The sequence below is a fragment of the Lepidochelys kempii genome, chromosome 11 (assembly GCF_965140285.1).
Source record: "Lepidochelys kempii isolate rLepKem1 chromosome 11, rLepKem1.hap1, whole genome shotgun sequence".
Taxonomy (NCBI): Eukaryota; Metazoa; Chordata; order Testudines; family Cheloniidae; genus Lepidochelys; species Lepidochelys kempii.
Window position 1 is genome coordinate 719,477 of NC_136390.1, and position 12,047 is coordinate 731,523.

Below are 12,047 nucleotides of genomic sequence, written 5' to 3' on the forward strand. Positions count from 1 at the left end.
CCCAGGAATGTGAACAGGGGCTGCAGCAGGGAACCTGCTGGGTGGAGTTAGTTTCAGTTTGGGGCTGGGTGGAGGAACACAGGGAACCCCAGGGCTGGGGTCTAAGCTCTCTGCTCCCCCAGAAGGACGTGATTGAGGGGTCCTGGTTGTACCCACAAGCTCTGTTGTGGACTGTGTTCCTGGTGTCTGTGACGATGTGACTCAGCAGGGAGGGGGGAGTGTTGACCTGGGAATGTGCCCTGGGGAGGGGAGACCTGAGAGCCTGTCACCTGAGCCAGGAGGGGGAGGGGGAGGTGACACCTCCGCCCAGGAATGTGAACAGGGGCTGCAGCAGGGAACCTGCTGGGTGGGTTTAGTTTCAGTTTGGGGGCTGGAGAGGAACACAGGGAACCCCAGGGCTGGGGTCTAAGCTCCCTGCTCCCCCAGAAGGACTTGACTGAGGGGTCCTGGTTGTACCCACAAGCTCTGTTGTGGACTGTGTTCCTGTTGTCCAATAAACCTTCTGTTTTACTGGCTGGCTGAGAGTCTCAGTGGATCCCAGGAAGAGGGGTGCAGGGCCTGGACTCCCCCACACTCCGTGACAACTGGTGGCAGCGGTGGGATGTACTGCACCCCGTGAACGGCGCTTCCTGCAGTAAGTGACTGGGGAGCAGTAAAACGAAGGGGAATTGACGGGGACCAGGCGTGCTGAAGATTCAGAGAGAGACGGTTTCGGGGGGCGGTTAACCCCTGGGAATGTGTGACCAGAGAGAAAGACTTTTGCAGTAACAGGGTCCCCCAGGGGATTGCAGCGAGCGGTCCCAGGGGCGGAGGAGTCTGCAGCTCGACCCTGGCAAAGAGTCGGTGACCTCAAGAAGGACGGGCACACGAGGGGCTTTTCCTGGAAACCGTGGGAAGCTGCCCGGCCTGCGAGGGGCCAGCAGGGAGATGTACGCTAAACGCCTTAAGAGCGACCTGGTGGAGCTGTGCAGGCAGAGGGGGCTGCGCATCGGGAGGTCCACCAAGGAACAGCTGATTGCCCAGCTGGAGGAGAGGGATCGCTTGGATGACCCGATCCCTGTCCCTGAGGGAAGCTGCCCGGGGGACGCAGCGTGGGCCCTGGGGCCTGACCGGGCTGGGAGGGGTCAGACTGCTGCTGAGGACATCCCGAGACCCTTCCTACCTATGTCCGGGGGAGGGGTTGGGGGAAGCCCAGCGAATACCGAGGGCACCCTGACCCCGGCACCCAGCAGGGGATCCTCCCAGCGGAGCTCCCCATCCCTGGAGCGGAGGCGGCTGGAATGGGAGAGGGAGATGAAAATGAGGGAGCTGGAGGATCATGAAAAACAACGTCAACATGAGGAGAAACAACGTCAACATGAGCAGGAGGAGAAGGAGAAACAACGTCAACATGAGCAGGAGGAGAAGGAGAGGGAGCGTCAGGAGAAGGAGAGGGAGCGTCAGGAGAAGGAGAAACAAAGACAGCATGAACTGGAGCTGGCCAGGCTGAGGAGCAGTGGGACCCCGGCTGCGGTGAGTGAGGGGGGACCCAAGACGGCAAGGAACGTTGATAAGTGCTTCCTGGCCCAGCGGAAGGAGGGGGAGGACATAGATAGCTTCCTGACGGCCTTTGAGAATGCCTGTGAGCTGCACAGGGTTGACCCTGCAGACAGGCTCCAGTTTCTCACCCCCTTACTGGACCCCAAAGCCGTGGAGGTGTACAGCCGAATGACAGGGCCGGAGGCAGGGGACTATGAACTGTTCAAGCAGGCCCTGCTCCGTGAGTTTGGGCTGACCCCCGAGATGTACCGGAGAAGGTTCCGGAGTCAGCGTAAAACGCCTGAGGTCACCTACCTACAACTGGCCAACCGGATGCAGGGGTATGCCCGCAAGTGGACAGCTGGGGCCCGAGCTAAAGAGGACCTGCTGGACCTAATCGTACTGGAGCAGCTGTATGAACAGTGCCCTTCCGACCTGAGGCTGTGGTTGGTGGACAAAAAGCTCGAGAACCCCCAGCACGCAGGGCAGCTGGCCGACGAGTTTGTGAACAGTCGGTCAGGGGGTAGCCGGGAGGAGCCCCAAAAGAACAGGCCCCCCCCAATGCAGAGAGAGAGTCACCAGGGGGCCTCCCAGCGGGGAAATAGGGAGAACCCCCTCCCAAGGGGAACGCCTGGCGTCGGGCCCCTCCGACCTGCTCGAGGGGACCAACGTGACCTGAGCTGCTATCACTGTGGCCAGAGAGGCCACGTACGGTCCCAGTGCCCCGGGCTCAGGGACAGACTGAGCAGACCCAACCTACCCAGGGTTAACTGGGTAGGGACCCAGCTGGACGAGGGGCAGACGACCCAGGAAAGGGGGCCTACCAGTTTACCACCTGCCCCGGAGGGAAGAGTACCCCAGGCCAGCTCCACCAGAGGGCTGGGGGCTCTGGACTCAGGGTGCTCAGTTTACAGGGTGGGCGCGGGGCTGTCCCTCCGGAGAGAGTGCCTTGTTCCCCTGGAGGTGGATGGGAGGAAGGTCAATGGATACTGGGATACGGGCACGGAGGTGACGCTGGCCCGGCCCGAGGTGGTGGCCCCAGATCGGGTGGTGCCCAACACCTATCTGACCCTGACAGGGGTGGGCGGGACCCCATTTAAGGTGCCCGTGGCAAGGGTACACCTGAAATGGGGGGCCAAGGAGGGCCCCAAGGATGTGGGGGTACACCACCATTTGCCCACTGAAGTTTTGATGGGGGGAGACCTAGAGGACTGGCCAAGCAAGCCCCAGGCCGCCCTGGTTGTGACGCGTAGCCAGAGCCGGCGAGGGGCACTGCGCCCTGACCTCGGGGAGGGTATCACACCGGAGGCGCAGGACCCTACCCTGGTGGGGAGGGAGGGCCGAGGGGCACGGCTTAGAGAGGCGGAGGCCTCAGACCTGGCCAGCGAGAGGGAACCGGGCCCCGTCCCTGCCCCAGCTGCTGAGTTCCAGGCCGAGTTGAGGAAAGACCCCTCCTTGCGGAAGCTCAGGGACCTGGCCGACCTCAGGGTGGTACGGACCATGAGGAGAGGCTGCCAGGAGAGGTTCCTGTGGGAGAAGGGGTTCCTGTACCGAGAATGGGCTCCCCCAGGGGAAGTAGAGTCCTGTGGGATCAGGAGGCAGCTGGTCGTCCCCCAGAAGTATCGCCGCAGGCTCCTGCACCTGGCCCATGACATCCCCCTCGCAGGGCACCAGGGAATCCGGCGCACCCGGCAGAGGTTGCTACAGAACTTTTACTGGCCCGGGGTCTTTACCACGGTCCGGCAGTATTGCCGATCCTGTGACCCCTGTCAGAGGGTGGGGAAGGCCCGGGACAAGGGGAAAGCGGCTTTGAGACCTTTGCCCATCATAGAGGAGCCTTTCCAGAAGGTGGCCATGGACATCGTGGGGCCTCTCAGCAAGACGACCCGGTCGGGGAAGAAATACATTCTGGGGGTGGTAGATTTTGCCACCCGCTACCCCGAGGCAGTGCCCTTAGCTTCCATTGAAGCCGACACCGTGGCCGATGCGCTCCTGACCATTTTCAGCCGAGTGGGGTTCCCCAAGGAAGTCTTGACAGACCAAGGCTCCAACTTCATGTCGGCCCTGCTCCGGTGCTTGTGGGAGAAATGTGGGGTCCGGCACGACTGGGCCTCAGCTTATCACCCCCAGTCCAACGGGCTGGTGGAGAGGTTTAACGGGACGCTAAAGATGATGCTGAAAACCTTTATGAACCAGCACCCGCAGGATTGGGACAAGTACTTACCTCACCTGCTGTTCGCATACAGGGAGGTGCCCCAGGAGTCGACCGGATTTTCGCCTTTCGAACTGTTATATGGCAGGAGGGTGAGGGGCCCCCTGGACCTGATGAGAGACGAATGGGAGGGGAAGGCCACTCCCGATGGAGAGTCAGTGGTGGAGAATGTCCTGATCTTCCGAGAGAGACTGGCTGAACTCATGGGCCTGGCCAGGGAGAATCTGGCCAGAGCCCAGAGGAAGCAGAAGGTCTGGTATGACCGCACGGCACGGGCCCGTGCCTACGCCACCGGGGATCAGGTGATGGTTCTCATCCCAGTGAGAAAGAACAAACTACAGGCCGCCTGGGAGGGCCCTTTCAAGGTCGTCAAGCAGCTCAATGAGGTAAACTATGTGGTGGAGCTGTCAAACCGGGCGCACCACCGCCGGGTGTACCATGTGAATATGATGAAGCCATATTATGCCAGGGGGAATGTGGTGTTGGCCGTGTGTGGACAGTGGGAAGAGCAGGGAGATGACCCTTTAGTAGATCTATTCCCTGGGACCAGAGCTGGTTTCCCCCTGGAAACAATTCCCCTCTCGGATCAGCTAACCCCTGCCCAGCAAGCTGAGGTCAGGGAGGTGCTGCATCCGTACCGACAGCTGTTTTCCAACCAGCCTGGATGCACTAATCTGACTGTCCACCGGGTGCAGACAGGGTCACACCCGCCGATAAGATGCTCCCCCTTCCGAGTCACAGGGAAAACTGCTCAGGACCTGGAAAGAGAGGTCCGGGACATGCTGGCTTTGGGGGTGATCCAGCCATCTGCCAGCCCTTGGGCCTCGCCGGTGGTGCTGGTCCCCAAAAAGGACGGGTCGGTCCGGTTCTGTGTGGACTATCGGAAGCTCAATGCCATCACTGTATCTGATGCCTACCCCATGCCCAGGCCGGACGAGCTCCTAGACAAGCTGGGAGGAGCTCGGTACCTCACCACCATGGACCTTACAAAGGGCTACTGGCAAGTGCCGCTGGATGCAGATGCCCGACTGAAATCGGCCTTTATCACCCCTCTGGGGCTCTATGAGTTCCTGACCCTGCCTTTCGGCCTCAAGGGAGCGCCGGCCACCTTCCAGCGCCTAGTGGACCAGCTCCTGAGGGGGATGGAGAGTTTTGCCGTGGCGTATATTGATGACATCTGTGTCTTTAGCCAGACCTGGGAGGACCACGTGTCCCAGGTTAGACAAGTGCTGGACCGACTCCAGGGGGCTGGGCTGACTGTAAAAGCGGAGAAGTGCAAGGTGGGGATGGCGGAAGTATCTTACCTGGGCCATCGGGTGGGGAGCGGCCGCCTAAAGCCGGAACCAGCCAAGGTGGAGGTGATCAGAGACTGGCCCGCTCCCCACACCAAAAAGCAGGTCCAAGCCTTTATTGGGATGGCAGGATACTACCGAAGATTTGTGCCCCACTTTAGCGCCATAGCCACCCCCATCACTGAGCTATGCAAGAAGGGAAAGCCAGACAAGGTGGTCTGGACCGAGCAGTGCCAGGTGGCTTTCCGGGCGCTGAAGGAGGCTCTGGTCAGTGGCCCAGTTCTGGCAAACCCAGACTTTGACAAGCCCTTTGTGGTGTTCACCGACGCCTCAGACACGGGACTGGGGGCGGTCTTAATGCAGGAGGATGAAAAGGGGGAGAGACACCCCATCGTGTACCTGAGCAAGAAGTTGCTACCCCGGGAGCAACACTACGCGGCCATCGAGAAGGAGTGCCTGGCCATGGTGTGGGCCCTCAAGAAACTAGAGCCCTATCTCTTCGGGCGACACTTCACTGTCTACACCGACCACTCTCCCCTGACCTGGCTGCACCAGATGAAAGGAGCCAACGCCAAGCTCCTGAGATGGAGCCTGCTCCTGCAGGATTACGACATGGACGTGGTCCACGTGAAGGGAAGGGCCAACCTGATAGCGGATGCGCTGTCCCGGAGAGGGGGCCCCGAACTTCCCCAGGTCACTGGTCAGCGTGACCCCGCTCAGTTCAGTCTCGAAGGGGGGAGAGATGTGACGATGTGACTCAGCAGGGAGGGGGGAGTGTTGACCTGGGAATGTGCCCTGGGGAGGGGAGACCTGAGAGCCTGTCACCTGAGCCAGGAGGGGGAGGGGGAGGTGACACCTCCGCCCAGGAATGTGAACAGAGGCTGCAGGAGGGGGCCTGCTGGGGGGGTTTAGTTTTTCAGTTTGGGGCTGGGTGGAGGAACACAGGGAACCCCAGGGCTGGGGTCTAAGCTCCCTGCTCCCCCAGAAGGACGTGATTGAGGGGTCCTGGTTGTACCCACAAGCTCGGTTTGGGACTGTTCCTGTTGTCCAATAAACCTTCTGTTTTACTGGCTGGCTGAGAGTCTCAGGGGATCCCAGGAAGAGGGGTGCAGGGCCTGGACTCCCCCACACTCCGTGACAGTGTCCAATAAACCTTCTGTTTTACTGGCTGGCTGAGAGTCTCAGTGGATCCCAGGAAGAGGGGTGCAGGGCCTGGACTCCCCCACACTCCGTGACACCCCCTTTCAGGTAGTTGAAAGCAGCTATCAAATCCCCCCTCATTCTTCTCTTCCGCAGACTAAACATCCCCAGTTCCCTCAGCCTCTCCTCATAAGTCATGTGTTCTAGACCCCTAATCATTTTTGTTGCCCTTCGCTGGACGCTTTCCAATTTTTCCACATCCTTCTTGAAGTGTGGGGCCCAAAACTGGACACAGTACTCCAGATGAGTCCTCACCAATGTCGAATAGAGGGGAACGATCACGTCCCTCGATCTGCTGGCTATGCCCCTACTTATACATCCCAAAATGCCATTGGCCTTCTTGGCAACAAGGGCACACTGCTGACTCATATCCAGCTTCTCGTCCACTGTCACCCCTAGGTCCTTTTCTGCAGAACTGCTGCCTAGCCATTCGGTCCCTGGTCTGTAGCTGTGCATGGGATTCTTCCGTCCTAAGTGCAGGACTCTGCACTTGTCCTTGTTGAACCTCATCAGATTTCTTTTGGCCCAATCCTCCAATTTGTCTAGGTCCCTCTGTATCCTATCCCTGCCCTCCAGCGTATCCACCTCTTCTCCCAATTTAGTGTCATCCGCAAACTTGCTGAGGGTGCAATCCACACCATCCTCCAGATCATTAATGAAGATATTGAACAAAACCGGCCCCAGGACCGACCCCTGGGGCACTCCACTTGATACCGGCTGCCAACTAGACATGGAGCCATTGATCACTACCCGTTGAGCCCGACAATCTAGCCAACTTTCTACCCACTTTATAGTCCATTCATCCAGCCCATACTTCTTTAACTTGCTGACAAGAATACTGTGGGAGACCGGGTGTCAAAAGCTTTGCTAAAGTCAAGAAACAATACATCCACTGCTTTCCCTTCATCCACAGAACCAGTAATCTCATCATAGAAGGCGATTAGATTAGTCAGGCATGACCTTCCCTTGGTGAATCCATGCTGACTGTTCCTGATCACCTTCCTCTCATGTAAGTGCTTCAGGATTGATTCCTTGAGGACCTGCTCCATGATTTTTCCGGGGACTGAGGTGAGGCTGACTGTTCCCCGAATCCTCCTTCTTCCCTTTTTTAAAGATGGGCATGACATTAGCCCAGCGTCACACAGGGACGACCCTCGATCTCCCAGATGGGTGCCCCATGCCTCTGTCCACCAGCATCCTCGTACAGCTCTGCCGGTGCCCCTCACTCCTGACCCGCAGCCCCCCTGCCAGCCCCCAGCTCTGCCGGTGCCCCTCACTCCTGACCCACAGCCCCCGCTGTCCCCTGCATTTCCATAGGCCTGGACCCAGTGCCTGGCTCTGTCTGCTCAGTTTCTTCTCTTGCTGCCTGATCCTGGAGGCTTCGCCCCCCACCCCGGCCGGCTAGAGCAGCGCAGCCTTGCCGGGCCCTGGGGACTCCCCCGGCACTGACCTGGCGGCTCTGGGCCGAGCCCAGCGCCTCAAAGGACCCTGCCCGGTGCGGCCGGTCTGTGCCAGGCTCCGGGGATCCTGCCAGCTGCGGAGGAAGCACTGCCAGCTCTCGGCAGCCTCCCCGGGGCCGGGTTCGCGGGGCCGGAGCTGAGACAAAAGGCTTTTGACAGGGATTTCGCTTTTCAGAACAGCCACCACCCTGAGCGGGCGAGGGAGCGAGCGATCGTGCCCGGCAGGTGCACGGGGTGACAGCAGCCGGGCTGGGGGCTCCTCCATCCTCCCCCACCTGCCCCTGCCCAGGCTGGTCCTGCAGGCTCCAGGCGCTGCTGGGGCCATGAGCAGTGCCAGCCCCCGGGGAGGGGCCCGGTGCGCTGGGCAGGGAGCAGAGATCGATAGACTGGACCCTCCCCTGCCTGCCCAGTGCCCGCTCACAGCCTGGCGACCAGCCAGGGGCCAAACCGGCCCCTGCCAGCCTCAGGGAGCGACCCCTCCCCAGCGTGTCCCCACCCTCGCTGCATGCCGCAGGGCCTGGCCCCGCTGTGCCCTGACCCGGGCACGCTCGGGCCCCTGCGCTGGGCTGGGGCAGGACTGGGCCCTGGGCCCCGGATCAGGCTGGCCGGGGCAGCCCAGCGCCCCACCAGCTGCTGCCAAGGACTAGCCCAGGAAACCTCCCGCTGGAGCGTGACGACGATTTCCAGCCCCACGGGCCCCCTGCTCCTGCCACCCCAGGCCCCACCGGAGACACGGGCCCCCAGCTGCCCACGCCAAGGCCGGGAAGAGCTGCCAGGCAGGGCGGGGGGCAGCGCAGGCAAGGGTGGGGGCCCGGGGCCTGGCCTGCTGCCCGGGCCCCTGCATCTCTCCCACTCTGGAGCGCAGGGGGACCCGCAGTCCAGCCGCAGGGAACCTGGCTGCGGCTCCGCGCCCCCCCGCAGGAGATTTACAGCCCGCCCGGCTTTACGACTTGGAAGCTGCTTACGCCGGGGATTTTCCCCCGTGCCGGCCCATAAAGAACCCGGCCGGTGACGGGCTGGAGGCTGATTTCCAGCTCACTGCCTGCAGCACGGGGTCCTGCCGGGTATTTCGCACGCCCAGCGCCCGTGCATAGAGAGGGGCAGCCCTGACCCCCAGGAGAGCACACAGGGCCAGAGCCCGGCCAGCCCGCCAGCCCCACGGCTGCCCCACAGCTCCTGGCCAGAGCGCTGCTCCAATCCACCTCCCCCAGGCATCCTCCCGCTGGGATGTGCTCACACCAGGTCTCCCAGCTGAGAACCCAGGAGTCCTGTGCCTATCCCAGCACATGCGGGGGAGGGGAGCAGCGCCTGGCTCTTCCCCCCAGCATGTCCCTCCCCCCGGCACCAGCCCCACACCTCCAGTGGGACCCCAACTCCCACTCCTCGGCACTGCCCGTCCCTCCCCATGGCACCCTGCTTAGAAACGGCCCCACACAGCAACCCCGCCACCCCACACTGCCATCAGCAGGGCCCAGGGCTTTGTCCCCAGGGAGTCTGGGGTCTGCCTCGAAGGGCTCAGTGCCCCAGCAGGACCCAAGTGACCCAGTGCTTAGCCAAGCCCTCCAGCGATGGGCATCGCCACCTCACACTGGCAGCCCCACAGCCAGCCCCCAGGCCCACCCCTCCTCCCTCTGGCCCCCTAGTCCCCCAGCTATTCTACTCCAGACCCTCGGCCTTCGATCCCACCTCAGCAGGCTCAGCCCAGGGACCCCCCCACCCACACACCTTGGAGGGGGCAGTGAGGAGCCAGGTGTCCGTGCCCCCCAGCCCCTCCCGCGGCCAGGGCACAGAGAGGGGATCAGAGTGCAGGGCTCCTGGCTCCCAGCCCTGTGCTCATGCCTGTGCCCAACAGCGAGACCGGCCATGCCCCCCTGTGCCCACCGCGGGCACCCAGCAGGGAAAGGGGCAGCATCCTGCACTCCCCCTGCCCTCCACAGGCCCCCTCCCCGGAGCCCCCCTCTCCTCTCCCTCTCTCTCCCCCACCTTCCTCGGGGGAGCCCCCCCACTCCACAGAGGTGGGATCTCCACTGGGCCAGCTCTGGCCTCGTGCTGCTGGCTGAGACCCCGCTGCCCTGCCCCCAGTGCCCGCAGCTGCCCTCCCCGAGCCGGGCGCGGGCTGCGGCTGGCAGCGCTGCTCCGGGAGCGCGGAATCAGGCCGCGTGGCAGCCGCAGGAGGGAAGCGGCTCATTTCCAGAGTCATTACGGGCGGCAAAGGTCCCACCAGGCTTTCCGCCCGCTCAGCACATTGATTTCCCCAAAGCACAGCGGGGATTTGGGGCTTCAGGCTCCAGAGCGGAGCCGGCACCCGTGGGAGCCTCGCTGCCTGGACCAGCACCTGGAGGGCGGCCCAGGCCCCGGGCCCTGGGCCCCAGCGTGGAAGGGGCCAGCCCAGGGCCGTGCAGGCTGCCAGGGGGGACGGAGGCACACTGGGAGCAGCCCCTGCTTGGGCGCTCCGGGCACACATGACCCTGGCACCCCAGGGGTGTCTTTCCTTGCGAACCCCCTGCCAGCCCCGGTGCGGGGGGCCTCTCTCCCAGCACAGCAAGAAACGGCAACTTCCCAAGGCGTCCAGTGATCCCTCGGCTCTCCCCCGGCCCCGGCTCTGCAAGTCCCTCCATCGGGGGGCCCCAGAGCCCGGCCCCCAGCGTGGCTCAGCCCCCTGGACAGAGCTCTGGCACTCGGGGAACTTGGAGGGAAACTCCACCAGACACGGCTGGAGCAGCAGGAGGCCGGGCGCCAGGGGGCCGGGCGGGTGCCAGGGGGCCGGGCGGGCGCCCGCGGCCGGCGGGGACTCACCACGGTGAAGTTCCGGGAGGAGCACTTCTCGCCGCTGAAGTTGCAGCTCTGGAGCATGTCGTCGAGCTGGTGGCCGGTGCGGTTCAGGATGTCGGCCATGTCCGGGTCGGGGTAGAGCAGGTCGGCCGCCCTGTGCCCCTCGCGGTCCTTGGGGGGCAGCCCGGTCATGTTGGCCAGGTGGAAGATGTCGGCGTCGGAGAGCGCGGAGTGGCGGAAGCGGTTGATGTTGCAGATGGTCACGGCCGGGAAGAGCATCTCGCGGGCGGCCTCCTCGTCCAGCGCCGCGAGGTGCGGGCGCTCCAGGTACAGCAGCGCCGAGCGGGCGGCCTGGGACAGGAGGAAGGCCAGCGAGAGCAGGAAGGCGAAGGCCCACAGTGTCTGCCGCACGCCCAGGCGCCCCGACCCGCAGATGTGGCCAAGGCCGTGCAGGGTGCTGGTACCAGCGAAGGCGGCCAGGTCGCGGGTGCGCCGGCGGCTGGGCTCCTCGATCAGGCTCTCCTTGTCCCCTTCCTCTTCCTCCTCCTGCTTCTCATCCTCCTCGGCAAATTTAATTTTACACACGATCTCAATTGGCATCTGCCCAGAGCGGCCGGCGCGCCCACCGTGCCCAGCCAGCGAGCTAGCCCCCGGCGTGGGGACCCGGCCAGAGCCAGGGACGGGCACGGGGGAGCCTCCTCTGTGGCAGGACACCTCACCCGCCGAGCGAGAGCGGGGCGATGCCAAGGGAAGCGCAGCCCTTCTCCGGCGCTCCCAGCCGCTGCTTCCCTCTTGTCTCACGAGTCGATCGTCTCCTTGTGCCTTCGCTTATCAGCACAAATACAGCTGTCAAATAACCCGGCCTCTGCCTCCCTGCGCTGGCGAAGACCCGGCGGAGACAGGCAGCGGGTAGGCAGCATGTGCTAATACAATCCAGGGAACACTTAATCATTCAAGACATGTCACCGGCATTTCCCCGTGCAGCCCGGCGCGTGAGCAGAGGCGGCGGGCAGGGACCGGAGCCCCCCGGGCAGGGGGCCGCACCGAACCGAGCCCTGCCAGCCCCGGCCAGCTCCAAAGTGCTGCTCCAGCCACTTGTTAGAACAGCTCGGCCGCGGCAAAGTGATGCCAAGGGGAGCAGAGAGCGCGGCCGCTCGCTGGCAGCTCCGCTCGCCCGCCGGGGCCTGGCACCCCTGCCACGACTTCCTGCCCCAGGAGAGGAGCAGTCACCGCGGCTGGAGCGGGGACTGGGAGCCGGAGGCAGCCTGCAGCCAGCCAGCCAAGCAGCCCCTCCTAATCCCCCGGCCGTGGATCCTCCTGGACGTTAACCGCCTCCCTGCCACGCGGCTCCTGCTCCCAAAGTTGGGAGCTGCAAACCCTCCGGCTCCTGGGGCCCGCGAGGCCGTGCCGGCCGTGCCCTCGCCGCGGGCCACCTGCCTCCTCCCTCGCCGGCTGCGCGATCAGGGCGAGGAGGGGAGAGGAAGCCGGCAGGAGGAGCTGCCCCGATCGATGGCGCTCCCCGCAGAACAAGCCGCGGGAAAAGTGAAAAGGGTTATTGATCCGTGCGAAGCAGCAGCTGTCAGGGATTAGGGC

At 63.5% G+C, this 12,047-nt stretch overlaps 1 protein-coding gene across 1 annotated transcript in view; it reads right to left on the reverse strand.

Moving 5' to 3' along the window:
* ASIC4 (acid sensing ion channel subunit family member 4) overlaps positions 1–11,839 on the reverse strand; it is an 85,315-nt gene extending 73,476 nt beyond the window's left edge. The window contains exon 1 of the mRNA XM_078854751.1: positions 10,479–11,839. Within this exon, the coding sequence (XP_078710877.1) occupies positions 10,479–11,054 (576 nt within the window). The 5' untranslated portion in view covers positions 11,055–11,839. The remainder of the gene's footprint in view (positions 1–10,478) is intronic.
* Between the last annotated feature and the right edge of the window lie 208 nt (positions 11,840–12,047).